The sequence below is a fragment of the Ostreococcus tauri genome, assembly GCF_000214015.3.
Source record: "Ostreococcus tauri WGS project CAID00000000 data, contig chromosome 03, whole genome shotgun sequence".
Taxonomy (NCBI): domain Eukaryota; kingdom Viridiplantae; phylum Chlorophyta; class Mamiellophyceae; order Mamiellales; family Bathycoccaceae; genus Ostreococcus; species Ostreococcus tauri.
The window spans coordinates 962,367-988,076 of NC_014428.2; the positions used below are offsets into that span (position 1 = coordinate 962,367).

Genomic DNA, 25,710 nt, shown 5'->3' on the forward strand with positions numbered 1-25,710 from the left:
GGCGCGCGACGACGGGCGCGGAGATTTCGAACGGCGCGCGCGCGAGGACGGAGACGCGCGCGAAGGAATCGACATGGCGGCGTCGACGGCGGAGACGAGAGATTCACCGAGAACGCGCCTTTTGGAGTCTGGGTACGCGTCGGACGACGATGTGGACGGCGGGCGGGATGCGCGTGAGGCGAGAGAGGAGCGAGGTGGGGCGGTGTCGAGGCGTAAAACGTTCGCGGCGAGAACGCATTCGCTCTATCTCGGGCTCGAGCTCGAGCGCGCGGACGAAGAAGAGGAGTGCGAGTCGTTAGATTTTCACGACGTCGACTCACACTGGGCGAGACGATCGCGCGGACGCTTCCCACGCGGTTGGGCGAAGTGGATCGTCGCAGCCGTGATCGGGGTGATCGTCGGTCTCATCGCTTTCGCGATCGACGTCGCGGTTTCGGCTCTCTTCCGCGGTCGTCGAGCGTTGTTTGAGTTGTGTCGCGACCGAGTACATCTGGCACTCGCCGTGTTCGCGCACATCGCCCTGGGCGTGGTAACCGCGGCGTTCGCCGGACTGCTCACGGTTTACATGTCACCGAGTGCAAAAGGTTCGGGTGTACACTACGTGATGGCCGTTTTGAACGGTGTGCACGTGCCCAAAGCATTCGACGGCTTGACGCTGGTGGTGAAATCGATCGGAACGATTTTCGCCGTTGGATCAGGTCTGATGATTGGCCCAGAAGGACCGCTCGTTCACATTGGTGCGGCGATTGCGATGCAATTCACACACGGTGGTTCATTTGGAATGGCTGAGCTTTTTCGCTCCGACGAAGACAGGAGCGATTTCATATCAGCGGGCGTCTCCGCCGGACTCGGGGCGGCGTTCGGAGCACCGATCGGCGGAGTTTTGTTCTCGCTCGAAGAAGCGTCTTCGTTTTGGCGTGAATCAACGACACAGCGGGCCCTGTTCTCGTCCACCATCGCAACTTTTGTCTTGAGCGTGTGTCGAGCCGTTATGAGTGGCTCCGCTGTGAAAGAACACACCGCCATGAAGCAACCCGGCTTGATTGCACTCGGAGAGTTTGACGCGACCTACTACCTGGTTGAAATGCCGTTTTTTGGAGCGCTCGCGGGCGTGTGTGGAGTGATCTCGGGTCTCATTACGAAACTGATCGTCGTTCTATCGGAATTCGCGCCGATTCGGAATTCGCATCGATTCGCACAAGTTGTCGTCGTCACCGCGGCTACGCTCGGGGCATTTTACCTCGCCGCCGCCGCTGGGTCGTGCGTGAAGACATCTCCTGATGAGACGACGAAATGGAGCGAAGCATCGATTCGTCTGTGGTGCAAACCGGGTGAGTACGCCGACGTGGGATCGATTTTGCTCGCGAACAAGCAAGACGTCATCTCTTGGGTGCTCGGCGCCCCCGCCAACGCTCACGCAGCTCACGCTCTTCTCGTTGCGTTCTTCGTCACGCTGTTTGGCATGGTGAGCGCGGCGAATCTCTTTGTCCCGGCAGGTTTGTTCATGCCAACGATTCTCTGGGGTGGTTTACTCGGTAGATTCACCGCGATTCTAGTCGAGCGTTCTCTCTCGCCGCTTGGCGGAGAAATAAAGTGCAACCACCACGCGTACGCTCTCGTCGGTTCGGCGGCCGCGCTCGCTGGGACGTTCAGAGCAACCGTATCGGTTGTCATCATCTTGTTGGAAGGAGTCGGGAAAAGCGCTTTTCTGTTTCCACTGCTCACCGCGGTCGCGTGTTCAAACTTCACTCGAAGGATGTTCGGAGCGAGCCTGTACGTGGAGCAACTCCGTCAAGCAAAAATCCCATTCTTGCACACGAAACCGCCAAAATCGCTCGACGACACGCTTTGTGCTTCGGATATATGCTCACGAGACATCGTGTACTTTCGCACGATTGAAAAAGTTGGCGTCATCGAGGACGCGCTCGCGAACACGAGGCACAACGGTTTTCCCGTATGCAGCTCAAAGTCAAAGCGAGTCCTTGGCGTCGTGCTTCGCAAGCAGCTGCTCGTGCTCCTGTCCAGACGCGCCTTCGTGGAGAATCTCGTTCACGCACCTCGAGCAGAGGACGGTTTGGCCGATGAATCCGTTCTCGGAGGTCGAACGCCCGACGACGTCGTCAGCCTACGAGTCGCCGAGTATTGCAAGGAACTGAGTCGCGTCATGCGACGATATCACAACCGCGGCACCGACGACGATCGTCACGGTCGTCGAGCGACCTCATCCATCATCGCCATGCTCGGTCTCACCGACGTCGAACGCGAGCGCAGATGCGATTTGGGCGTCTTCATGCAGCTCGCTCCGCCCACGACGCGCGCCGACGCGAGCGCCCGCGCGGCGTGGGAAACCTTCACTCGACTCTCGCTCCGTCACCTCCCCGTCGTCGCCGACGACGACCGCGGCGCCGTGATCGGCGTGATTACCAGAATCGATCTCATCGTCGCCGCCGCCCGTCGTCCATCGACGCACGACGGCGACGGCGACGACGACGACGACGACGACGGCGTCTGACGCCGGCGATTGTACACATCTTCCCCAATGACGAGTCCGCACTCCTCGAACGATCCCCTCGCGATCCCCACACCGCGCCATGGCGTCCTTCTCCAAGCGTTGGCTTCGACCGGAGGTCCGTCTCGCGCGATCTCGCCGTGCGCCGCCGTCGCGCGCGTCCTCGATCGCCCCCGTCCTCGATCGCGCGCGTTGGACGCGCGCGACGTCGCACGCGCGCGCGCGAAGGGCGCGATCGCGACCTCGACCACGATCGTTCGTTCGCTGACCCTGGTCGTCTGTTCGCCGACGCAGGTGTACCCGATCTTCGTCGCGATCGGCGGTGCGGTGAGTCTGTGCGGATTCTTCTGCGCGCGACAGTTGTTGACGAGCCCGGGATTCACCGCGGCGAAGTCCAAGCGCGCGGCGGGCCTGAACGAGGGCGACGCGTGGGTCAAGGAGGGGACGAATTGGCGCGAACACCGCGTCCGACGCGCGCTTCGATCGATGTACGGTGGGAACCCGCAAATTTTCACGGGCATGAACGCCACGTACGGCGGTGGGCAACACTGAGACGACGCGACGGAGAGACGAGAGAGACGAGGGAGACGGAGGACGCGCCCGCGGACGTCTCGTCTCGCCCGCGACGGCGCCGTTCGCGGAGCGATCGAACGCGTTCGTAGCGCGTGTACAATAAGATACCGACAGATAAACGTGGATCGGACGTCGCGTTCGCGATCGCGCGCGCGCGTGCGTCGGGACGATCGTGCGGGGGCGTCGTCTCGCCTCGACGCGCGCGACGGCACACGCCGACGCGTCGACGACGCGCATGCGTCTCGTTCGCGCTTTCGAGCGCACCGCGAGCGCGAGCGCGCGGGTCGAGGCGAGGCGAGATCGAGGCCGTCGCGCGTCGTCGCGCGACGCGTCCACCGCGCGCGCGGTCTCGACGGAAGTTGTGAAAGTCGAAAACGCGTTCGTTGACGCGCTCCTCGACGTGCCCGGCGCGAACGAGCGCGTGGTGTGCGCGACGCGCGCGGACGGTGTGCGTGGGTTATTCGCGAAGACGTCCATGTCGCGAAACGACCCCGTGCTCGAGATACCGCTCGCGGAGTTTGGCATCTTGGACGACCCGTCCGAGCGGACGACGTGGTCGAGGCAGTTAGGTCGCGCGCTCGTCGACGTCCACAGGCGCTCGCGAGCGAGTGATCCCGGGCTCACGGAGACTATGAGAACGTACGCGATGACGCTACCGAAATTCGGCGGCGAAGCGATCGGATTAGCGAACAACCCCGACGTCGCGTCCGCGCTCGCGGACGCGTGGGACTGTCGAGAGGCGGTGTCGGACATGCAGACTTTCGGAGAGCAGATCAGCAATTCGTACGAGCAGGAGCTCGCGCTCGACCCGACGTTGCGGGAAGATGAGTGGAGGTGGGCTCTTTCGATGGTGCACTCTCGAACGTTTCGCATCGAGGATGAATACGGGCGACGGGCGACGCGCAGAGCTCTCATAGCCGCCGCCGATTTACTCAATCACTCCAGCGTGCGAGGGGAGGTGAACTGCGATTGGTCGGCGAATGATGATTATTTCGTCGTCACGACGACTCGAGACGTGCGCGCAGGGGAGGAGCTGTGCATTTCGTACGGCGAGCAATGCGATAGACACTTTGCGTTATTCTACGGGTTTCTTCCTTCGCAGAACCCTTTCAATCGCGTCAAACTCTTCTTTAACGGCCGAGAGGCGTTGGATTGGTACCAAGAGTTGTGTGGGGCGGCTTCGGATGCACCCGGGTGGTCAAATGAAAAAGAACGCGTGGTGAAGCTGGTGTGCGACAAATACGGGACGTACAAGATGGACAAAAGCACGGGACTCCGACGCCGAGTAATCCAGGATCTCTATCTGGGAGAAGGTGGCAAGGTGAGTGATGCCATGCTTCTGCTGTTCAATGAGATGTGCGGGGACGAAGAGATGGCCATCGCCGCGATTCGCGAGAGGGCAAGTGAGCTGAGGGCGAACATGTTGAATACGACGGAACGCGTTGAAGCCGCACTTGCGGGCAGCGACGCGTATTCGCAAAGTCTTGTTCGCGAGTATCGACGAAGGAAGATTGATCTGCTCTCGCACATTGTTTAGACTAGGTAGTAATGATACAACTCTACATCACAGATCTATTCGCACGTCGGAAAGAAAGCTCGAATCAACTTATCGCTCGCCGCCGGGCCGACGCTCTTTCCAGCCGTCTGGATGCACTGCAGCGCGCACATGGCGTGGACCTTTCCTCGATCGCATAGTACCTTCACCGAATAGGGCGTTGGATATTGCTCTGCGATGGCCGCAGCCTTTTCCGGACCGAGGCCGTCGATTTGTGCGAGCATGGACATCCAAGTGATCTTCACCGAATCCTCTCGCATCAAAGCCGCTCTGTATTCCTTGTCGTATTGCGCATACGTGCGCGCCGATTTTGTCGCCTTGGCGCGAGTGAGCGGCCCGTACGTCGCGTGCAAGGATAACGTAATGTTCTTCAGTAACCTTTTCGTATCCTCGAAGTGCATGGTGTTGATGACTTTGAATCCATCAAAAATTTCTGTCTGCACGCGAGCGCTCAGCAGGCGCTTTCGCATGTCGTGCGGTCTCGTACCAGGGTTCGTCCCAGCGAACCTACAAACGCCACCTCCCTCGGGGCGGTGATACATTTGACCGACGTTAGACGTCGCTGACAAATCCCCCTCGATGAGATACGCGAGATTCGTTAGACCAGAATAATTCTTCATGCGGTACTTTTGGCGGTCGTAGCGTTTGCCTTTTTCCGCGTTGTGCATGATGCTCGCTTGCAGGTCACCGACATCTTTGCGCTCGATGAGAAAATCGAGTACGTACGCGTTATGAATCCCCGGCTCGCTTCCTTTGGGACACGCGACCCAGGCAAAATCACCAATCTCGAGATTGGACCGGAGCGTCTTGACACCGTGGTTGTGAAAGAACGCGAGCTGTCTCTCTTCCCGAAGCCTCGGCTCTTTGTTGTCGATGACGAGGACGGTATCGTAACGATCGGCGTACGTTTCCCCTTGCTCTAGTGGAGGTAGCGTCCATCCCGTGCGCGAAGGACTGACGAGGTTCGATAGAGGCTTGGCGTTTTGCATGATCGCCGCTGATGGTGGCAACACTGACGCAGCTGCCGAACGTTGCTGCTGCGACGAGACGGGCGTCCACGCCCCGGTATCATCGAGAACTTCGAGCTGGTCGTCTTCGTCCATATTTACCACGCCAACGCCACCGAAATCTCCAGGATCTTTGCTCGCGTGTTCGCCGCGCCATAAGCCACACACGCAGTCCCCGCGCGCCTCCGCCGCGGCGTGTAGCTTCTCCGCGAGCTCAGTTCCCGTCTTACTCAGACGAATTTGCATCGTGTAGGAATTTTTCCACGTGTGCACCATGGGTTCGACGTAACCGTTTTGCTTTGCCTTCAATCGGTTGAATGAATTCCATCCACAGTAACTGAAATACGAACCTCGCCCGCCGCCGTGCGCCGGTCCACCCGGGGGCGCTCTCGGTTTGATCCCCGATGCGCTCAAACCACTTATTTCGGCCTCTTCCTCGAGCTCTCTTTTCGTGAGCACTTCACGACCTTGAAGGGCGAGCTTGTGCATGGTGACGAGCAAAGCGAACGCAGCCGTGCGATAACCGGGCACCCACGTCGTCGTCGCCTTGGCTCTCTTCGGCGCCGGTCCCGCTCGATTCTCATCGTCCGCGCGAGCGTCGACCGATCCAGCTCGTTTACCCGACGTCGACGTCGCGTGCGCCATCCTCGTCGACGACGCGGCGAAACGATCGATGGACGCACCGAAGTTTCTCGCCGCGAGCGTCTCTCCGTACTCCGTCACCGTCGGCGCCGAGCCGAGACGAAAGAAGACGTCTATGACATCACCCATCCTCGGTCCGATCCCCCGCAGCGCTCGCGCGTCATCCGCGTTCCACACTCTCTGTTTCGTCTTCGAGCACGCCTTGGCCGCGTTCCGCAGCGCCTGCGCGTACGCCCCCGACGTCTCGTCTCCGCCTTCGTCCAGCGCCCGCGCGTGCGCCTCCAAAAACATCACCAGCGGCGCGTTCTCTCTGTTCCCGAACCGTTTCCAATACCTCCGCGCCTCGGTCTCGTGCGCGAGCGAGCGCGGGAATCGTTCGCCCTCCACCATGGCGTCGTGCGTCGCGATACCGCGTCGATACGCCTCGCGCACGATCGATCGCGCATCGTCACGCATCGCGTCACCGTCACCACGGTCTCGCGCGTCGCCTCGCGCGACGACGACCGCGTCGAGCGACGACGACCGCGTCGAGCGCGCGCGTCGTCGAGCGCGCGCGTCGTCGCGCGTCGCGGCGTGTCGTCGCGGCGGTCGTCGCGCGATGCGTGGATGCACGAATTTAAAATCGACACACAAATCACATCGCGCGACGACCGCGTCGAACACCGCGACGCGTCGACGACGACTTGGACGACTTGGACGACGACTTGGACGACGCCTTGGACGACGACGCGTCGACGACGACGCGCGCGCGCGGTCATACGAACGGAACGCGCGAAAGGCACGCGCGCGATGGACGACGCGACGACGACGGGCGGACGACGACGCGCGCGCGGACGCGCGCGCGGTGCGGACGCGATCGCGGCGAATCGACGGGCGATCAAGGCGCGGAGCGAGGCGAATCGACGGGCGAGACTCGAGGGCGAGGGCGATTCGCTGGGGCGACGCGCGACGGCGCGGACGTTGACCGAGTACGAACCGTCGCCTCGCGCGAAGAGAGATCTGGAGACGTACGCAGAGTTAGGGGCGAGACGACGCGCATCGATCGACGCCAAGGTTCAGGCGAACGACCCGCGGAGAGGTCTCCCGAGATTGGGCGAGGTGCCAAAGTATCTCGCTCGAAGACGAACGACGCTCCTGCGGGAGATGAACGAGCGCATGGAACGGGCGTTGGAGGACATCGAGCGCAGGAGAGACGCGCGCGCCGAGGCGACGGTGCGCGAACGGGAAATGAGAGAGGAGAGACGTCGAGAGAACGAGCGGAGACGCGCGGCGTTGGCGAGGCGCGCCGAGATGGACGCGGCGAAACCGTCGCCGCGCGCGCGCGCGGCGATGCGACAGAGTTTAGAGCGCGCGCGAGAGCTCTTCGCGCGAGCGAAAATACGCGTCAACGAGGACGTGATCCACGATGATTCTTTGTAACCATTAGTAGCGCGCGTGTTCGGTTCGTCGACGCGATGTCGACGAACGTCCCCGTCGTCGTTGACGCGCGCGACGTCACGACGCGCCTCGCGACGCGCATGTCGCGCGCGGTCCGTACCACCCCGCGCGTCCGCGTGTTCGCGTTCACGCGTGAACGCGTGCGACGACGACGGTCGACGCCCCCGAGTGCGTCGTACGAAAAGACGTGGAGCAACCCGTCGGGAAGCGTCATCGATGTCATCGATGAGAGACGTGACACCGGCGCCTACGCGTGCGCCCGGCCCTTCGTGTGGAACGACATCGACGTCGGTGGACGCATGGGCGTGGTGAAAATGCACGACGGGTCGCTGTGGATACACTCGCCGATCGATCTGGATGCGATGACGAAACGAGCGGTGGACGCGCTCGGTCCGGTGAAGTTTATCGTGTCGCCGAATTACGAGCACGTGAAATACGCGAAAGCGTGGAAGGACGCGTACCCCGAGGCGACGCTGTACGGATGCCCGGGATTGAAGGCGAAAACGTCGGGGGTGATTCCGTACGACGTCGATCTCGGCGACGTCCCAGGGGCGTGTCCTCCCGAGTGGCGCGGCGAGTTCCAATGCGAGCACTTCGACTCGGAACGGACCCCGATACTCGGCGGGGCCTTTTTCAACGAAGTCGTGTTCCATCACGTACCCACGGAAACGTTATTCATCACCGATTTGGTGTGGACGTACCCCGAACGTCGCGTGGACGGCGTGGACGTCCCGCTCGGAACGCGCGCGTGGAAAGCGCTCATGGACGAGCTCTATTTACCCGTCTACCTGAACCTCATGGTGCGCGATCGCGCCAGGTTCGCCGCGAGCGTCCGAAGATTAACGCACGATTGGTCGTGGACGACGTTCGTGCCGTGTCACGGCACCGTCGAGCGCGGCGCGCGCGCGAGACAAATCATCCGCGACCACCTCTCGCGTTGATTGTAACCGTCTCTTCACTCCTCGCCCGCGCGCGATGCCACCGCGCCGGCGCGCGTCTCGCGCGTCCGAGCGCTCGGACGCCGACGACGCGTCCGCGCGATGCGCAGATACCGAGCGCGCGCGCAAGCGAGCGAAGGGATCGACCGCGACGAGAGCTCTGCGCATCGCGCGAGCGACCGAATCGGCGGTGACGGAGGCGAAGGCGAACGGACCGTCCACGTCGGTCCGCGCGCCCGCGCCGGGGGAGGGCGACGCGCTCTGGACCCATGGTGAACGCGCGATGTCGAACTCCGTGCCCGCGAACGCGTCGACGGCGTGGGACGAGGACGAGGACGAGGACGCGCGCGACGACGGGTGTTCGGAGCCGGCGTCTTCGCTGGGGACGAGCGCGAAGACGTCTTCACTGCGAGCGAGACGGTCGCTTCCGGGTCTGCGCCTCCCAAACGAGGCTTTCGATGACGACCGCGAGGATGAGGGTGAACGAGAGATTGAGAGTGGGCTCGCGGAGGCGCGAAACAACGACGCGCCGTTGCCCGCGGATGGATGGATCCAACCGTGCTTCGCGTGTTCGAGATTGACGTGGCAAAGCGTCACCGTCGCCGGGTTCAAAGTGTATAGATGCGCGACGTGTGGAGAATCGTTTCGCGCCCGAGCGGCGGCGATGGCTTCTCGGGGTGAGGGCGTGAGTGGGGACGATGGCGATGGCAATAAAAGCGAAGTACTCGCGTCGCTCATGAACAAGTTGCGCGACGTCGTCGATCAAGTCGGTGGCGAACGTCTCAGGGGATCCATCGGTGTCGTGCAAGGATCGGCACCAGAGTGATGCGTGCGTGGTGATTAGGGTGTATTATAGACGAACGAATTAGTGCTAGAGTTCGTCTCGATTCGGAATCGTCCCGTCCGGAATCGCTCCGCCGTCATCCTGGGACGCGAAATCAAACCATTCCTCCTCTTCGAGAATCTCGTCGACTTCGGCGCGATCCAACCCGTGTTTCTCACGCTCACGCCTCCATGCTTCAGCCTGTTCTCTTCGAACGGCGCCCCAATCGATCTCCCCGTTCACCATCCTCCACTTGGCGTACGCGGCGTCTTCGTCCTTCGACTGTTCCTCCTCTTCGCGACGCTCGCGTTCCTCCTCAGATGGATGCTCCACGTGATACTTTGCGTTATCCAGAAGATTCCAGACCGCGTGTGAGTTACCAGACGGAGTGTTCTTGAGTTGAGGCGTCATCGACATGCACGTCATGATTTTCATCGTGTCATGCCATTGCTGTCGATTACCGCGCTCCTCCGCGAAGGCGACGATTCGATGAACGAGTTTATCGCACTCTTCGGGCGTCACCGTTTCGCCCGTGACCGCCTTCTCCAGCGTGTCATCAAACGTTATCAATCCTTCATCGCGCAGCGAGGCGAAACACTTCCAAGGGTCCATATCTCGAAATGCCATCTCCGTGAGCGCCACACCCGGTGACTCGATGAATTCCATCACTCGTTGCGACGTCTTTTTTGAGCCCTTGTAAATGACCCCTTTCTCCTTGTGCCCTCGCTTAAATAAGACGACCGTGGGAAGACCGGTAATGTTATACTTCGCCGCCGCTGATCGAGCGTTGTCTACGTTTAGTCTACCTATCTTCACTCGCCCGCCGTTTACTCGCCGTTCCCGAGCGTAGTGCGCGCCGACGCGTTCGTAATCCTTTTTGAAAGCCTTGCAATGTCCACACCACTCGGCGTAGAACTCTATCACGGCATCGTACTCCTCATCCTTGGCGTACGCGTCGACGGTATCCAGCGTGAGCTCGTCGACGTCGGGCGGAACCACCGCCCGCCGCTCTGGCTCGAGACCGAGCGCGTAGTTCAACCACTCCACCGTCTCCTTTGCGTTTAGCTCGCCCTCGAAGCGTTTCGGCGCCCTGATCTTCGTCTCTCCCGAAGCGGTGACGTAATACCATCTCTTTCGCTTCAAAAGTGCGACGAACGGCGCGTTCGTGGCCCCGAACGCCGCCGTCACGTTCGGCGTCTCTCTCGCGTCCGGCACCTCGACAAACGTCAGACCCGTCTTCTTCTCCGTCTTCGCATCGATCGCGTCGTACAGGCTCGCCACGAAGCGAAATTCGTGCGCGTAATTCTTGCACAACGCGCAGTGCGGGATCAGGAGCGCCACCGCGACGTCGGAATCCCTCGCCGCCGCGAACACCTCGCGTTCGTCGAGCGTGGCGAAGAAATTATCCAACCCACCGAATCCATCCCGCACGACGCCGTGTCCCGCTTCGTTCCCTTCCGCGACGCCCGCGCGCGCGAGCGCGAGCGCGCCGAGGACGACCGCCATCGTCCACGCCGCTCCCCCGGTCGCGCGCGTCCACGCGAGCGCGCGAACGTCCACGCGCGGTCGACGACGCGCGCGGGCGTCGGCGCGCGACCGCGTCACTCCCGACCGCGCGAGGTCGAGCGCGCGCGCGATGTCCACGTCGCGCGCGATGTCCATCTCGCGCGCGCGATCGAGCGAGCGCGCGGGGTGTCGCGCCATCGTCTGGTGCGTCGTCCTCTTCACCTCGCTCTCCGTGAGCGCATCCATCGTGTTGTGGGAAACGAAACTCGACGCGACGGGCGATTCGATCGGGGCCAAACGCGCGGTGACGCAAGGTGTGATCGTGGCGTTAGCGGTCATCGGGTTGGCGTGCGCGTGGGCGACGCGCGCGGGAGATCCGGGGGTGGTGACGCCGAGCGCGGAGGACGACGCCGCGGCGCGCGTCGTCGAACGGTTGGACGAAACGATCGCGCGGGAGGTGGAGAAGGAGACGAACGCGGTGAACGCGGTGGAATCGTACACGGAGAGGCTGCGGGCGTGCATTCGACGCGCCGTGAGCGAGGACGCGGAGGCGAGCGCGCTCGGGATGGATAAGGAATTCGACGGAACGTGGACGAAACTCGGCGCGGGCGAGGGGGCGAGACGGGTCAAATTTTGCGGCACGTGCAAGGTGTGGCGCCCGCCCGCGTCCACGCATTGCTCGAGCTGTGACGTGTGCGTGCGAAGATTTGACCATCACTGCGGCGTTCTCGGTAATTGCATCGGTGAGTACAACCATCGATGGTTCGTCGGCTTGCTCGCGAGCTCGGCGGCCATGGGAGCGCTCATCTTTGTCGTCTCGGCGTACACGCTGGCGAAGATTTCGAAGAACGAGTGGCGCTCGTCGGCGTATCCGTACATGCTCCTCGCGTGCACGTGTGCGGGACTCCACGTCTTGGGCCTCATCGCCTTCGCGTGGATGCACGTGGGGCTCTTCGTCTTTGACGTCACGACAAAGCACGTCGTCACGCGCCCGCGCGGGACGTCGATTCTGGACGTCAGGCGTGAATATTCCTCCAACGCGTCGTGTTACGGTCGTTGCTGCGCCGTTCCATTCCGTCTCAAGAGCGCTGCGATGCGGGAGTTCCGGTCGCGCAGACCGCGCGCGAGCGAGGCGTGTTGAAGGTTGTTGTAATCATTTATTGTGAAAATCGCTTCGAGCCACTTCCCGAGGTCAGTTCCGCGCCCGCGACGCGTCGACCGCCATGACGCGAGGCGGTGAGAGACGATCGCGTCGAGCGTCCTGCGCCGGAGGATCGCACGGGCGAGGCTTTTGGAGCGACGTCGGTGAATTCTTCGCCGCGCTCTTCGCCCAAGTCGCGGTGACCTTGGGACTCGGCTCGTCCGCGTCCGCTCGCGCGTACGCCATCAGTGACGCGCAAAAGTTCAAGCTCAACGCCCTGGCCCTTCGCGCCTGCGTCGCGTTCGATGGTGAGCGGATGGAACACACCGACGCGCTGCGAAAGCTCTGGCGACTCGCGCTCGGCGGCGAGGCGCCGAAAGATTTGAAGAGCGAGCGATGGAAGGAAATGGGATGGCAAGGAACGTCGCCGGAGACAGATTTTCGCGCGGGAGGATACATGTCGCTCGAAAACCTCGTGTGGTTCGCCGAGAAGGAACCGGAACGGTTTAAAGCGTTGTCGACAAAGGCGAACGGACGGCGAAGTCAATTTGAGTATCCGTTCGCGGTGGCGGGGGTAAATCTCACGTTTAATCTGGTGGAAATGTTTGAGGTGAAACAGGAGGGCCCGACGACCGCCGCGGGGGCGTGTTTCGCCCGACTCATCGATCTCGACGACGAGGCGTTTGAGCGCGCGTACGTTCTCGCGTTCGAGACGCTCGATCGCGAGTGGCTATCGTATCCCGGGGGCGCGACTTACATGGATTTCCCCGTCGTCTTGAAGGCGACGAAAGAGCGGCTGGCGCGCGCGATGAACGAGGCCAAGACTCTGGAGGAGGTCAGGGCTAATTTAGATTGAAAGTCGGCGTCTCCGCGCGCGGCGGCTTTGTTGTATTAGTTCTAGATCACGCGCGTTACACAGCTTCCTCTCTCCTCTACCTCACGCGATACCCGCGGCCTCCGCGATCGCCTGTTTCGCCCGTCCCAGTCTACGCCTTCGCTGCCAAGGCATCTCGTCGTCAAAAATCTGTACGCGTCGCTCGACGTCATCGTTTTCCTCCACAGCTATCGCCACGTGCGTGCGCGGTCGATGCATCACCCCTGCGCGCCCACGACCGTGCATGGAGACCCTCCGCAGATATTGCCCTTTCCCCACGGTGGCCCAGGCGATGACGAGCCGATCGCGATCGAGACCCTGATTGTTCACCGCGTTCCCCACGGCTGACTGAATCACTTTCCCCACCGTCTTCGCCACTCTCTTCGGAGACATGTCGCACTGTATCAGCGCGTCGTCCACGCGCAGTCCGCGAATGAGACGAAGGAAAGCGCTGAACTTCTTCGGCGATCCCTTGGCGTCGCGTAAAACAGCGCGCGCGCGTTCAGAAATTCCACCATCCGTGAGCGCGCCCGGAATGACCGCGCCGCGCGTCGCGCGCGCCGGCGGCGGCGCCCGACGCAGCGGACTCATCCCCGGTTCGCTCGTCGACGACGTCGGCGTCGTCTGCGAGTCACTCGCGCGTTCGCCCGCGTTCGCCGTCGACGCCGTGGACGACGCGTGCGCGCGTCGCGAGGTCGAGACCGCGGCACTTCGCGCGAGTGACGGTGCGAGCGCCCGTCGCTCGAACACGGACGACGCGAACGCGCGCAGGGCGACGGAGGACGCGGTGGTGACGTCCGAGCGATGAAACGCCCGTCGCACCGCGCTCGCGAACGCGCTGGACATGACGAAGGAGGCGCGAGCGCGACGCGATGTGCGGGGCGCGAACAACCCTAGGCTGGGGGTGGAGACGCGCGCGTCGTCGGCTGAAACGTCGGAGACGGATGGGAAAGTGCGGAGAACGCGCACGAATACGCCGCTCTCACGACTACACTACTCGAGGGGCACTAGCGACTAATTTCTTCGTCGCGTCGTCGATCCACGATCCGTTTGCGAGAAGTTCATCCTCCGCGAGCGCGCGTTGGGTCGAGGCAAACGTCGCCCGGGCGCCGACGCGTATAGCCTTCGCTATTCGAAATCTCTCCTCGTGTTCCCCACCCACCGCCGCGGCAGTTCGCTCGTACTCTTCCACCTCTTCGTCCGTGGCTCCGCACACGAACGACTCGACCTGATTCAGAAGCCACGCGACGTAACGACCCGCGCGGCGGCGACTCTCGGGTCTGAGTTGAAAGAGCTCCCCGTCGCCGCCGCCGTTCGTTGAAATGACGGCGGACGCCGCGATGGAGACGACTTCATCGGCCTCGCAACACATGATACCGGCTATTCCTCCCAAAACCGTCGGCAGAGCGCGCATGCTGATGACGAATGAAAGTTCCTCCCCCTCGTTGAGGCCCAGCGCGCCGGCGCGCGTGAGCAGCTCGCGACGCAGCGCCGCGGTTTCCGCCTTGTCATCCTTCGCAACGGCGTTGAGACCGTTGGAGAACACGGCGTCTGGAAGGTTGAACACTACCGAGCAGTCGTCGTGCACGGGATCTGACGGCACGAAACCGTACCATAACCACATCTCTTCATTCGACAGTTCGCCGTACGTCCAACGCAGCGCCTCGCCCGCGGCGACGTCTCGCGTCGTCACCCACTTCGCCCCCGAATCCGTCGACTCTATGCGCACGTTTGGGCCACTCACCGCGCTCGTGGGTGAATGGTTCAGAATGTCGCACACGGGTACGAGGCATCTCTTTCGTATAACCTCCCCGCTATCACCCTTTCGCACCTCAAACGTGATGGCGCGACTGCGCACCATGGACCACGCGTGCGCAAACTCTCCCTCGTCCAGATCGTCTTCACCGTCGATTTCGCGCACGATGGCGCGCGCATCATCGTACGCCAGTGCGAATTCCTGTCGCGCGCTATCAATCTGATCCACCAGATACAGCGAGAGCATCGGTACGAGCGCTTCAATTTCGTCGTCGTCGCACAGCGCCGGCGTCCGCGCGGGCTCCCGCGGGAGCGACGCCGCGTACGCCGCGATCGGTGACCTCTCCGGATGCCGCTTCGCTTCGACGAGCATCAAACCAATCGCCACATCATCGCTCACGCGTCTTTCGCACGCTCGTTCGTGTCGCGATATCGCCTCTCCAATCGCGTCCTCCGCGCGCGCCCGCGCGGCGTCGTACGCCGGCGCCTCGAGCGCGCGCGCGAGCACCGTCGTCCCCCGCTCGATCGCTCGCTTCGCGACGACGCCCACGATCCCGCGCGTGGATTCGATCGCCCCGATCGTCACCGCGTCGTCGTTCACCGTCGTCCACGGCGCGGCCTCTCGCACGAGCGCATCGTACGCGTCGGACGACGCGGCGGCTCGAGCGCGCGGTCGTGGTCGACGGCGATGCGCTCGTGGACGCGCGCGCGCGGTGAAAGACGCGCGCGACGACGACGTCGAGGACGATGGCGTCGAGCCACGGCGCATCGAACGACGCGGATTCGCGCGCGCGTCGAGGACTGGGACGAGGACTGGGACGGAGAAAACGTGCGCGGGCTCCGTTAAAGTGGTCATGAAGTCTGACCGTCTCCGCTACTCGCGCGCGACGCGGTCGTCGACGTCGGCGAGAGAGATGAAACCGACGGCGTCGCGGCTGTCTTCGTCGTCATCGAACGAATCGTCGACGCCGTAACCGCCCCAGCGCTCGCTCGGCGACTTTCTCGCGCTCGCGGCGACGGAGCCGGGCTTGGAAGATTTGAGCGCCGTTCCGTATAGACGCTCGTACACGGGCTCGTTCGCGTCGGTTCTAGACGCCGCGATCCGGCTCGATCGCCTGTTGATCTGCGGCGTGAATTCTTGATGAGATGATGGCGATGGACTCTGTCCGGCGCGAGTGCCCGATGGAGTCTCCGTGACGCGCCTTGCTTCTCCTCTCCTTCTCGCGTCTCTCGTCGTCGCCATCCGTTTCTTGAGCGCCAACCGCAACGACTTGGGATCCAAACTAGGTTTGAACGTGGCGCCGGCGACCTCTCGCTGCACCGCTTCCTCTTTTGCAAGTTTGATCTTCGCTTCTCTTCGTTCATTCCAAGCCTGAAGGTCGTCGAGCGTCCGCTGCATCGTCTCCGCTCGCTTGGTCAGTGGAACCCGCGCAGAGGAGTTTTCAGCTTCTGTTCGCGCAGCTCGCCCCACCTGGGCTTGCTCAAGTCGGCGTTCCGCTCGCTCTGTCGCCTTTGATGTGTACTGCTCGAGCCTTGAAGAAAAGTCCGACATCCTCGACGTTATCTCCCGAGTTTTCTTGCTCATGCTCATCGAAACGCTCGCCTCCGCGAGGCGTTGAGCCTCACTCCGCGCGGCTTCTTGAAGCTTGGCGCGCTGCGCATCGCTCTCCGCGGCGCGGTGATGGAGCGCCTCCGTGCTGCGGTCGATCTCAGCTCGAGTCAACCTCGCTCCGTCCGCCGCTGCGTGCTCTTCTCGACGAATCTTCTCCAAGTTCGCAGCCTCTCTCGCGCGTTTGAGGATCCAACCCCGCAGTAGACGATCCTCGACGTTTTCGCCATCCGTTCGCCTTCGCGGCTTTGGCTTCTTCTTCGTGCCGTCCGAATCGTCGGGAAAGGAAGTTGACCTAGTGTGTGGGCGTCGTGGGGTTGACGAAATCTTCCGAACGTGTTTTCCCTCCGGTATCGTCGCGACGTCCAATTCTCTCCTACCGCCGTTCGAGGCGGTTACCGCGACGTTTGTCGTTGAATCGGACGCGAGTTGGTTCGTCCCTCCCGAGGATCCACTGCTCGTCGTGGGCGCACCAAAAGCGTTCGAGGCCATAGTAATATCACGCGTTTCTGAACTCAGCGTTAGAAGACGATCGTCTCCCACGACGTACCGCGCAGCGCGCTCCAGTGTCCCCGTCGGCGCCTCAGCGCTCGCGTGTTTTTCCTCCAATCCAAACGCCGCCGCGAGGGTGATCATGTTCATGATCTCGTCGTTCGTGAGCGCGCCCTGCGTATCGTCGTAAAAATACTAGGTCAGTCGTTCCGACGCAACGCGCGCGCGGCGTCCATCCGAGCTCCGCGTCGCCGCGTCTCTGTTGAATTTGGTTGTTTCGTTTGGATTGTTCCCTCTGGTATCCACCGACGACGACACGAAATCTCAAGCCTGGATCGACCGCCATCTCACGCATCGGTATCGATCATTTCGCGCTCGACCGTTCGCTCGCTCGCACCTCATCCAACGCCGCGTCCAGTCTGTCGTGAAGTTTTTGAAACATCGCAGCTCTCGGGCTACCGTCGCGCCCGTTCGATGAATTAGCCCTCGCGCGCGCGGCGTGCGCGGACATCGACGAGGTTGCGCCGGATTTCACCCTCATACACCCCTCGTTGTCGACGACGATGGAGCGCGACGATGAGTGCGGTGTCAGAGCGCGCGGCGGTGGTTGAGTGTTGACGCGCGCGGCGCGCGTCTTCTACGTCTTTTAGTTACAAAACTTCGCACTCACGAACCGACCTTGAACGCGTCACAAAAGAGACCGTATAGCACGCCGATCTTGAAGCAGTTCACAATCATGGGTGCGAGCGGACCCTCACACAACCACCGCAGGAGCCCGCCCTGGTTATCGACGCCGTAAAGCACGCTTGAGACGAACTCTGAGAGCAAAATAATAGTAAACGAAATAAACGCGTCTTGCGGCGACTCCGGATGCGGAATGAGCGCGCACATGGAAAAACCGACGAGGAGGGAAATTAGCGCCACCGGTAATTTCACCAGATTCGTCTTCGCCCGACCGAAGAACTTCTTGATGAGCGAGTCCAATATCTTTTGCAGCCGCGTTCGATTCCGCCGCGCGTCGTCGTCCTCTTCGTCCTCGCTCGCGAGATCGAAGCTCATCGAGAACGCGCGCACGTCTCGCGCGCACGATCTCGCCCTCGATCTCGCCCGCACCGTTCGCCCCTCGCGAGCTCTCCTTCGACCCACGTTCCCGTGCGTTGATGACACGACGCACGCCCCGGCGCGCCGCTCGTGCACATTCTCCACGGCGTTCGTCGTCGTCGTCGCCGCCGTCGTCGCCCTTCGCGCGTCGCGCGCGGTGCGACATCGTCGTGATGTCGTCGCCTCGTTCGCGGTGCGCGTGGACGCCGGACGGGCGGCCGGACGGGGGGACACCACCGCTCGCATGATGACGGTCGATCGAGACGAGGTCACGTCTGAGGACGCCGCGCTCGAGAGCGCATCGAGGGCAGTCGCGGACGGGGCGAAAAGTGATGGACACGCGCCCCATGCGGTGCGGTAAACGGTTTATAACAATGACATGACAACGCGAAAACAATGATTCAACACATACGGGACTTGCGCGATGGATGGTGATCGCTCGCTCACGCGCGCGGCGGCGTTTTCCAATCGCTCTCGACGGGACCGCGATCGAAGATGATTTCACGGTGGCAGCTCCAGACGAGTCGAATCGCTTCGATCGTTCCGATCCCGCCAGCCATCGGCGTGCCCGCAGGGCCGAACCAATGGTTCTGTGGCGCTCCCGTCGTACGAGCTCGCCTGCCCGCGTACGTCGTACCGTTAACCGTGGAGCCGAGCACGCGTTGCGAAAACATCTCGTCGCTCGAGACGACGGCTGCGGTGAGATGCGCATCCATGCGCTCGCACGCGTCCAGAACCAACGGGAGCTCTTCGTCGTCGTACGACGTGAGCACTTGCATTGGGCCGAAAATTTCCGTCGTCACGAGCTTGAAGTTCTCTTCGCTCGCCATGATGGTTTTGAGCGGAACGAACACGGCGGTGGGTTCGATTGCGCCGTATTGAGAAGGAATCGAGTGATTTCCATCCTTCAACTCCTTGCCACCGAAGGCAACGCGCGCGCCCGGAAGCGCGGCGAGCCTGTCGACGTGATCTAGCATCGTTTTCGTGGTCAGCGTGAGCACTGGACCGACCGTCAAGTCTTCCAGGTTGCGCTCGCCAGCCAACGCGGCGAGCTTTGACTCGATGCCGACGTCAACCCAGTTTTTGTGCATGAACAGGATTGATTGAGCAGAGCACTTTTGTCCGCTACACGCGTACGCGTCTTGATCGCACACGTGCGCGACGTAATCAACGTCACCGACGTCGGGGCCCAAAATTTTCCAATCGAAACCCGCGTCTTCCAGCTTGACGTTGCCCTCGAGCTCTCGCGCGAGATGGTGCGCGACCTTTTGTGATCCAGTGAATAGCGTCATCTTCGGCTTCGCCGCGCTTAATATAGAGTTCATCGTGACTCCGTCTGAGTGGATGAAATCAAGATCCGTCGCGGGCGCGCCGCACTCGATCATGAGCCGGATGAACTGCTCGAGTACGACGCTCACCTTTGAATCCGATTTCACCAGAGCCTTGTTGCCCATGAACAACGCTCCCATGAGTTGCAAGACTGGAATCTCGAGTGGGAAATTGAACGGCGTGATGACCGCGACGGGTCCGTACGGCCAACGAAGGCCGTGACTCTGTTGACCGAGATGGTCGCCTGAGACAGAGAATCCTCTCGCCATAAAGCGCACGTTGTCGCCGGCAAAGTTTTCCAGGAATTTCCTCGTGACGACCACCTCCGCGAGTGCCTGCGCGTGAGACTTCGGCGCCACGCGCTGGATGAGACGCGCAAAGTATTCTTCGACTTCTGGCTTTCGAAACTCCTGCGCGAGTCGCATCGACACGTCTCCCCACATGACGTACCTCTCCGGAGCCTTGAACGCGTTGTGCAAACCGCTCTTCGGACACGACGCCAGAGACCGTGCGACTTCGTCAATTTCCTGCTTGGTGTCCGTCGATGGCAAAACAATGAATGCGTCCGTCTCAGATTTATTCATCGGATCGACGATCTTCGTCGCTCGACTCTCATCGGTGATCTCCCGCCACGCGCCCGCGATGAGGTTCGCCCCCCGCGCCGCGCCCGCGGCGCGCGACATCCCCCACGGATCCGCCGTGGCCCAGCGCGGGACGACGTTGACCGTCCCATCGCTCGCGCTCGTCGACGTCGCGCGCGCGCGACCGAGCGCGCGTCCGATCGAGACGCGCGCGTCGAGTAAGCCACCGGCCGTCGACGCCACTCTCTGAATCGCCGATCGACGCATGTGCCTTCGCTCTCGACGACGGAGCCCGTCGACGACGACGACGACGACGACGACGCGACGACGCGACGACGCGACGACGACGACGCGCGAGAGAGAACGCACGCGATCGACGACGCGACGACGCGCGCGAGAGACCGAGGCGCCGCGCGTCTCCGTCTCTCGTCCAACGCTCGCACGCCAACGACCAACCGTTGGTGCGACGTGATGACTGGACGCTCGATGCGACCGGCGTGGACAGAGCGCGACGACGACGATCGCGAATTCACGCGCGCGTGGGAGCGGTGATACGCACGCGCGATTTTCCCGTCGTCATGCGCGTCCTCGCCCTCGCGCGTCGCGCGCGCGAGAGCCAACGGGGCGTCGCGAACGCGCTGACGCGATCGTCCATCGCTCGGACGGCGGATTATTCCACCGCGCCCGCGGTTTTCGTCGATGGAAACACGCGCGTGATCGTGCAGGGATTCACTGGAAAGAACGGAACGTTCCACAGCGAACAGGCGATCGCGTACGGGACCAAGGTCGTGGGAGGCGTGACGCCGAAGAAGGGCGGGACGACCCACCTCGGGCTGCCGGTGTTCGACACCGTGCGAGAGGCGGTGGTGGAGACGAAGGCGAACGCGTCGGTGATTTACGTCCCACCGCCGTTCGCGGCGAAGGCGATCATGGAGGCCGTCGAGGCCGAGATCGATCTCGTCGTGTGCATCACGGAGGGCGTACCGCAACACGACATGGTGCGCGTGAAGCGCGCGCTCATGAGTCAAAGTAAGACGAGACTCATCGGACCGAACTGCCCAGGGATCATCAAGCCCGGAGAGTGCAAGATCGGCATCATGCCAGGGTACATTCACAAGCCGGGACGCATCGGCGTCGTCTCGCGTTCGGGGACGTTGACGTACGAGGCTGTTTATCAGACAACTGTAACCGGCTTGGGGCAGTCGACGTGCGTCGGCATCGGCGGAGATCCTTTCAACGGCACCAACTTTGTAGATTGTCTCGAAAAGTTCGTCAAAGATCCACAAACCGAAGGAATCATCATGATCGGTGAGATTGGAGGTACCGCCGAGGAAGAGGCTGCGGAATTTATCAGAGCGAGCGGAACCGATAAGCCCATCGTCTCGTTCATCGCCGGCTTGACCGCTCCGCCTGGAAGACGCATGGGACACGCTGGGGCCATCATCTCCGGCGGCAAGGGCGGCGCGAGCGATAAAATCGCCGCCCTCGAGGCTGCGGGCGTGCGCGTCGTAAAGTCTCCGGCGAAGATGGGTCAGGCAATGTATGACATGTTTGCCGAGCGGAAAATGCTGTAGCAAGCTGTAAGAATTTCAATCGATTGCATCACGCGGCGTAATCTTCTATGAGCGACCTATTCGAGATGATTCTAAACGCGATATTCGCATCGTCGATCCCAAGCGCCGCTCGCGCCGCGGCGAGCGCGACGTTCTCCAAAGGGACCGGAGCGTTTTCAATCAGGGCGCTCACGCCCGAAGCGCGCAACAAAAAGCGAGCTGGATCCATCGCTAGCGCGAGTGGGACGATCCCACCGCCGCCGAGTCGTCGCGTGCCACTCACGGCGGCGGGTTTCAGTACCACAGCGGTTCGACCGTCGAGCGCGAACTCGTCTCGAGCGAACGCCTCGACGTTAGCCTTGCCGCGCGCGTACGACGCTAAACCAGGCACGAGAGGCGGGATTGAGGCACCGACGACCACCATGCGTGTCACCCCGTTCTTAATCGCCGCTCGTCCGGGTATGATGTTCGTGTCACCATTCGCTCGCACGATGTCGTTCGCGCTCACCCACGGGAACGGCAGCGCTCCGATGGCTGTCACCACGGCGCTGGCGCCTCGAGTGATCTCTTCGCAACGCGTCGCGTCCATCGCGTCGCACTGAACGAACGTCGCCCGCGACGCCCACGACTCACTCGACGCCCACTTCGGCGCCTCCCCGGACCTGGACGCGCACACAATCTCCACGAGCGCTGACGATGACGATGACGACGACGCTGATGATGACGATGACGACGACGCCGCCGATGACGATGACGCCGCCGACGCCGCCGCCGACGCCTCGTACAGCGCGCGCGCGATGGCGCTCCCGACGTACCCGCTTCCGCCGAACACGACCACGCGTTGCGCCGCCGCGGTAGTCGCCGGCGACATCGAGCGCTTCGTGACGCGCGTCGCTGTGGCTGCGTCTCACTTCACGACGCGGATGTTCACGCGACCGTCGACGCCGAGGCCGATCACCGCGCGCGCGCGCGTCGAGCGATCGCGCGCGACGAGGCGGAGATCGAATGGACGCGCCACCGCGCAGCGAACGCGCGCGTCGCAGGTGCGACGCGATGACGATGACGAGGCTGATTCAACGACGATGACGAGACGGACCGCTCGTTCGACGGTCGACGGTTATTTTTTTGAGGCGTGCGAGAAAGTCAACCCTTGATGGACCCGGCGTTTTCGCGCGCGCCGTCGCGGTGACGGAGGCGACGACGCGAACGAGAGGAGAGACGCGCGTTCGACCGAGAACTGACCGCGTGGACGTTATCCGCAGGAGTTCGAGGCGCCGAATCAGTACGGGTACTTCCCGTCCGCGATCGAGGCGGCGAGAAAGAAGAGGGAGACGCAAAATGGGTTCGATAAAAATGTCGGCCTATCCAAGGCGGAACAAAAGGCGCGCTTCAAGACGCTGTGCTCGAAGCATCCGGAGTTACAAAAATGCCAAAAAGACTACGTTTCGCCGCTTCGCGTGAAGCCGTCGACGCAGAGCGTCATCAACGGTAGCGTCGTGCGAAGTGACGGAATTATCCTCGTTCCGGGCAACAAGGAGGATCTCATCACATGGGCGCTCGATCCCGCCATGTCCGGTGATACTCTCGGCTTGCTCCTCCCCACTTTGTTCATCATCATCGGCGCGCAGCTGAAGCAAGCCGCGGGCGTCCCGGAATACGTCTCCGGTGCGGTCGGCGTGACCACCAAGCTTCTCGCCACCGCCTTAGTTGCGCTTTACTGGGTTCCGTCGTTCATTAACTAATTTCAAAGACGACACCCAACGCGCCGGCGAGCGCATTCGTGATTGTTTGTAAATCATACATCGAGCTTAGTCAGCCAACCGTCGCTCACGAAAAGGCTACTGAATATGCTACCTAGAAAATACAAGCACCTAATCTAATATTCGAGCACGAACGAATTAACTGGGTGGAATCGACACCGAGACGATCTGCTCACCTCGAACGAAAATTTGTTGCAGGCGTCGCGCGCGACGCTCCAATTTCGGCGCGCAGCGCGTCTGCGTCCTCGAGTGTCCCCCAACCACGTCCGTCGTTCCCGTTCGCTCTCTCTCGACCACGCGCATCACGCGCACGGTGTACGTCTCCTCGACGTCGGTAAGAATCATGTTTGCGAACTTGTCAAATGCCTCGACGTACGCCGTGGCGACGCCTCGAACGCCGCGCGAGTGTCGCGTGACAATCGTAACTCGTTCCCTTCGCTCGCGTGCGTCTCGCAAGACGCGCAGAGGACCTTCTCGAGCGTGTTTTGAATTCGCCAGTGCGTCACACAGTCGCTCGCGTTTGGCGAACGCCGCGTCTTCCTTTGTGAAACGTTCCGCTCTCTGTTTCGCTCGAGCCTGCGCCGCGAAGGACGCCAACCCTCTCGTCTGTCTTCCTGCACCGTGCTCTCGCCCAACCTTCTCCCCAGTGCTCGGGAGTAATCTTCTGCACTGCCTCACCGTGTCCAGGGCGCGCATTCGAGGGAACGGCGGCGTCGCGTTCGACGACTTCTTCAGCGCCAACACCGGGTCGAAGTCGCTCGAGGCGAAATCGAGCCTGGAATCGTCCGTGCGCGCGCGCGCGGCCGCCCGCCGCCCGTCGTCGGCGTCGTCATCACCGACGTCGCCGTCGTCGTCCATCGCGACCGACGCTCGCGCTCGCGCGACCTCGCGCGCGTCGCTGTGCGCACATAGAGTCGATGCGTGCTCGAATCTGCGTCGCATCCGCACTTTCGGTCGCTCGCGTGGACGCGATCTTCCTTCATCATGTCCGACTCCCCCGGTGCGTGGTACGCATCTTTACCACCGATATCAAAGTTTTGGTTCACCGCGTGCGGGGGGTGCACGGTCGGTTACCACTGCTCGCTGATCGACCCGCGAGCGTTGATGCTGTCGTGGACGATCGTTCGAAGAAAGTTTCAACCGTGGCGAGTGGTGACGAATTTCTTCTTTCTCGGTAAATTCTCACTCGGGTTCGCGATGCGCATGGTCATGATCGCGCAGTACGCCGTATCGTTGGAGAAGCAATCGTTCACGGGCGCGAGCGCGACGGCGGATTTCTTGACGTTTCTGTTATTCGGCGTCGCCCTCTTGACGCCGCTCGAATTGGTCGTTCCGTCGCTCGCGCAGGCGTTTTACGGCGATAGTTTAATTTTCATGTGTCTGTACTTGTGGAGCAGAGAGAATCCGAGGGCAAGGGTGTCGTTGATGGGAGTCGTACGCGTGGGGGCGTTTTACTTTCCTTGGGCCATGCTCGCGATGACGGTGCTCATGGGAGGTGACCCCGTTCCAGACTTTTTAGGAATCGTCGCCGGACACACGTATTACTTCTTCACTCGATTATATCCGCTGCGTTACGGGTGTAGGTCGTTCATCCGCACCCCCAAGTTCGTGCGGGCCATCGCGGATTACGTCAACGCGCGAAATGGAGTGGCTAACGCCGCGTCGAACGCCGTGACGCCCCCTCGCGCGCGCTACTTTTACGGCCGAGGCAATCGCTTAGGAGGAGACTAGAAATGTAAACTACACGATGTACGCTTCACGCGCGCGTATCCATCACGCGCGACTCGCGCAAAATGAGAAGACCCACCTCGGTGAACAATCCGAGCGCCGCTCCGAGAGCGGTGCACAGACCTCGCGCCCAGGCGACTCCTACGAAAAAGCCGCCTTGCTCCAACGCTCGACCGCCGACGTAACCGGCGGTGGCGCACGCAAACATTATCGTCAGGACGTGCGCACCCAAACCGTACGCGTGAACGTCCGATTTGAAAGATGGAGACGGTGCGTTTGACCGCGACGCGCGACCTCTATCTACATCTCGAGTGATGTCGGCGTATTTTCTCGCCTCCACCTCGTCCCGTAGCTTGTCCATGAGTGCGCGATGCGCCTCGCGCTCGTTCTCCTCTTCCTTCGTCAACGTTCTCTCGCGTCGCGTCAGCTCGAACCGTATATCGCGAACAGGGTCGATGACGCCCATCACTGTCGCCTCGCTCTCGCCGTTCGCGCGCAAACACGCGAACGCGTCGAACACCACGTCGTAATCCACTCGCACGTCCGCTCCTCCCGAATTCGCGCACGCCTCGAGCGCTCGAGCAGAGCGCGCTCGAACGCGCGCGTCCTCCGAGCGCTCGCTCGCGATTTTCAGAGCGCTGTGAATGACGGCGCTCGCGTTGAAGTCGATCGTCACCCTCGCACGCGTCGACGCATCATCGAACGTCGCCATGAAGCGAGCGGTGACGTTCTCGCGCGCCGTCGGAGACGATCGCGCGCGCGCGCATCGCGCTCTGTGGCGCGCCCACTTTTTTCGC

The 25,710-nt window shown here is 62.0% G+C and overlaps 21 protein-coding genes across 21 annotated transcripts; 11 read left to right on the forward strand and 10 right to left on the reverse strand.

Annotated features, from left to right (window-relative positions):
* Positions 1 to 73: 73 nt before the first annotated feature.
* Positions 74 to 2,512, forward strand: OT_ostta03g05780 (Chloride channel, voltage gated; the record flags this gene model as incomplete). Its single annotated transcript, XM_022984941.1, has 1 exon — positions 74 to 2,512. One exon carries the CDS (start codon positions 74 to 76, stop codon positions 2,510 to 2,512), a length of 2,439 nt encoding a protein of 812 aa, XP_022838656.1.
* A 79-nt stretch (positions 2,513 to 2,591) lies between these two features.
* Positions 2,592 to 3,061, forward strand: OT_ostta03g05790 (NADH-ubiquinone reductase complex 1 MLRQ subunit; the record flags this gene model as incomplete). Its single annotated transcript, XM_022984942.1, has 2 exons — positions 2,592 to 2,627; positions 2,804 to 3,061. The coding sequence occupies 2 exons, from the start codon at positions 2,592 to 2,594 to the stop codon at positions 3,059 to 3,061; spliced, it is 294 nt and encodes a 97-aa protein (XP_022838657.1).
* A 496-nt stretch (positions 3,062 to 3,557) lies between these two features.
* On the forward strand, positions 3,558 to 4,619 carry OT_ostta03g05800 (SET domain; the record flags this gene model as incomplete). The annotated part of the gene is made up of 1 exon (XM_003078441.2): positions 3,558 to 4,619. The coding sequence occupies one exon, from the start codon at positions 3,558 to 3,560 to the stop codon at positions 4,617 to 4,619; it is 1,062 nt and encodes a 353-aa protein (XP_003078489.2).
* Positions 4,620 to 4,654: 35 nt separating this feature from the next.
* OT_ostta03g05810 (DNA repair nuclease, XPF-type/Helicase) lies at positions 4,655 to 6,742 on the reverse strand (the record flags this gene model as incomplete). The annotated part of the gene is made up of 1 exon (XM_003078468.2): positions 4,655 to 6,742. One exon carries the CDS (start codon positions 6,740 to 6,742, stop codon positions 4,655 to 4,657), a length of 2,088 nt encoding a protein of 695 aa, XP_003078516.2.
* A 333-nt stretch (positions 6,743 to 7,075) lies between these two features.
* On the forward strand, positions 7,076 to 7,705 carry OT_ostta03g05820 (unnamed product; the record flags this gene model as incomplete). Its single annotated transcript, XM_003078467.1, has 1 exon — positions 7,076 to 7,705. One exon carries the CDS (start codon positions 7,076 to 7,078, stop codon positions 7,703 to 7,705), a length of 630 nt encoding a protein of 209 aa, XP_003078515.1.
* Positions 7,706 to 7,740: 35 nt separating this feature from the next.
* OT_ostta03g05830 (Protein of unknown function DUF4336) lies at positions 7,741 to 8,664 on the forward strand (the record flags this gene model as incomplete). The annotated part of the gene is made up of 1 exon (XM_003078466.2): positions 7,741 to 8,664. One exon carries the CDS (start codon positions 7,741 to 7,743, stop codon positions 8,662 to 8,664), a length of 924 nt encoding a protein of 307 aa, XP_003078514.2.
* Positions 8,665 to 8,944: 280 nt separating this feature from the next.
* On the forward strand, positions 8,945 to 9,487 carry OT_ostta03g05840 (unnamed product; the record flags this gene model as incomplete). Its single annotated transcript, XM_022984943.1, has 1 exon — positions 8,945 to 9,487. The coding sequence occupies one exon, from the start codon at positions 8,945 to 8,947 to the stop codon at positions 9,485 to 9,487; it is 543 nt and encodes a 180-aa protein (XP_022838658.1).
* Positions 9,488 to 9,532: 45 nt separating this feature from the next.
* Positions 9,533 to 10,990, reverse strand: OT_ostta03g05850 (Thioredoxin, conserved site; the record flags this gene model as incomplete). Its single annotated transcript, XM_003078464.1, has 1 exon — positions 9,533 to 10,990. The coding sequence occupies one exon, from the start codon at positions 10,988 to 10,990 to the stop codon at positions 9,533 to 9,535; it is 1,458 nt and encodes a 485-aa protein (XP_003078512.1).
* Positions 10,991 to 11,120: 130 nt separating this feature from the next.
* Positions 11,121 to 12,131, forward strand: OT_ostta03g05860 (Zinc finger, DHHC-type, palmitoyltransferase; the record flags this gene model as incomplete). The annotated part of the gene is made up of 1 exon (XM_003078463.2): positions 11,121 to 12,131. The coding sequence occupies one exon, from the start codon at positions 11,121 to 11,123 to the stop codon at positions 12,129 to 12,131; it is 1,011 nt and encodes a 336-aa protein (XP_003078511.2).
* An 82-nt stretch (positions 12,132 to 12,213) lies between these two features.
* Positions 12,214 to 12,987, forward strand: OT_ostta03g05870 (Engulfment/cell motility, ELMO; the record flags this gene model as incomplete). Its single annotated transcript, XM_003078461.2, has 1 exon — positions 12,214 to 12,987. The coding sequence occupies one exon, from the start codon at positions 12,214 to 12,216 to the stop codon at positions 12,985 to 12,987; it is 774 nt and encodes a 257-aa protein (XP_003078509.2).
* Positions 12,988 to 13,068: 81 nt separating this feature from the next.
* OT_ostta03g05880 (Ribosomal protein L22,bacterial/chloroplast-type) lies at positions 13,069 to 13,851 on the reverse strand (the record flags this gene model as incomplete). The annotated part of the gene is made up of 1 exon (XM_003078460.2): positions 13,069 to 13,851. One exon carries the CDS (start codon positions 13,849 to 13,851, stop codon positions 13,069 to 13,071), a length of 783 nt encoding a protein of 260 aa, XP_003078508.2.
* A 142-nt stretch (positions 13,852 to 13,993) lies between these two features.
* OT_ostta03g05885 (SET domain) lies at positions 13,994 to 15,133 on the reverse strand (the record flags this gene model as incomplete). Its single annotated transcript, XM_003078458.2, has 1 exon — positions 13,994 to 15,133. One exon carries the CDS (start codon positions 15,131 to 15,133, stop codon positions 13,994 to 13,996), a length of 1,140 nt encoding a protein of 379 aa, XP_003078506.2.
* A 501-nt stretch (positions 15,134 to 15,634) lies between these two features.
* Positions 15,635 to 17,303, reverse strand: OT_ostta03g05890 (SET domain; the record flags this gene model as incomplete). Its single annotated transcript, XM_003078444.2, has 2 exons — positions 15,635 to 17,035; positions 17,259 to 17,303. 2 exons carry the CDS (start codon positions 17,301 to 17,303, stop codon positions 15,635 to 15,637), a joined length of 1,446 nt encoding a protein of 481 aa, XP_003078492.2.
* Positions 17,304 to 17,527: 224 nt separating this feature from the next.
* Positions 17,528 to 17,920, reverse strand: OT_ostta03g05900 (Uncharacterised protein family Ycf20; the record flags this gene model as incomplete). The annotated part of the gene is made up of 1 exon (XM_003078445.1): positions 17,528 to 17,920. One exon carries the CDS (start codon positions 17,918 to 17,920, stop codon positions 17,528 to 17,530), a length of 393 nt encoding a protein of 130 aa, XP_003078493.1.
* Positions 17,921 to 18,405: 485 nt separating this feature from the next.
* Positions 18,406 to 20,139, reverse strand: OT_ostta03g05910 (Aldehyde dehydrogenase, C-terminal; the record flags this gene model as incomplete). Its single annotated transcript, XM_003078446.2, has 1 exon — positions 18,406 to 20,139. The coding sequence occupies one exon, from the start codon at positions 20,137 to 20,139 to the stop codon at positions 18,406 to 18,408; it is 1,734 nt and encodes a 577-aa protein (XP_003078494.2).
* A 311-nt stretch (positions 20,140 to 20,450) lies between these two features.
* On the forward strand, positions 20,451 to 21,446 carry OT_ostta03g05920 (Succinyl-CoA synthetase-like; the record flags this gene model as incomplete). The annotated part of the gene is made up of 1 exon (XM_003078447.1): positions 20,451 to 21,446. One exon carries the CDS (start codon positions 20,451 to 20,453, stop codon positions 21,444 to 21,446), a length of 996 nt encoding a protein of 331 aa, XP_003078495.1.
* Positions 21,447 to 21,474: 28 nt separating this feature from the next.
* OT_ostta03g05930 (NAD(P)-binding domain) lies at positions 21,475 to 22,296 on the reverse strand (the record flags this gene model as incomplete). Its single annotated transcript, XM_022984944.1, has 1 exon — positions 21,475 to 22,296. The coding sequence occupies one exon, from the start codon at positions 22,294 to 22,296 to the stop codon at positions 21,475 to 21,477; it is 822 nt and encodes a 273-aa protein (XP_022838659.1).
* Positions 22,297 to 22,348: 52 nt separating this feature from the next.
* OT_ostta03g05940 (unnamed product) lies at positions 22,349 to 23,167 on the forward strand (the record flags this gene model as incomplete). Its single annotated transcript, XM_022984945.1, has 2 exons — positions 22,349 to 22,468; positions 22,688 to 23,167. The coding sequence occupies 2 exons, from the start codon at positions 22,349 to 22,351 to the stop codon at positions 23,165 to 23,167; spliced, it is 600 nt and encodes a 199-aa protein (XP_022838660.1).
* Positions 23,168 to 23,323: 156 nt separating this feature from the next.
* OT_ostta03g05950 (Ribonucleoprotein LSM domain,eukaryotic/archaea-type) lies at positions 23,324 to 24,043 on the reverse strand (the record flags this gene model as incomplete). Its single annotated transcript, XM_022984946.1, has 1 exon — positions 23,324 to 24,043. The coding sequence occupies one exon, from the start codon at positions 24,041 to 24,043 to the stop codon at positions 23,324 to 23,326; it is 720 nt and encodes a 239-aa protein (XP_022838661.1).
* A 126-nt stretch (positions 24,044 to 24,169) lies between these two features.
* On the forward strand, positions 24,170 to 24,916 carry OT_ostta03g05960 (Derlin; the record flags this gene model as incomplete). Its single annotated transcript, XM_022984948.1, has 1 exon — positions 24,170 to 24,916. The coding sequence occupies one exon, from the start codon at positions 24,170 to 24,172 to the stop codon at positions 24,914 to 24,916; it is 747 nt and encodes a 248-aa protein (XP_022838662.1).
* A 25-nt stretch (positions 24,917 to 24,941) lies between these two features.
* OT_ostta03g05970 (ATPase, vacuolar ER assembly factor, Vma12) lies at positions 24,942 to 25,625 on the reverse strand (the record flags this gene model as incomplete). Its single annotated transcript, XM_003078450.1, has 1 exon — positions 24,942 to 25,625. The coding sequence occupies one exon, from the start codon at positions 25,623 to 25,625 to the stop codon at positions 24,942 to 24,944; it is 684 nt and encodes a 227-aa protein (XP_003078498.1).
* Positions 25,626 to 25,710: the final 85 nt, after the last annotated feature.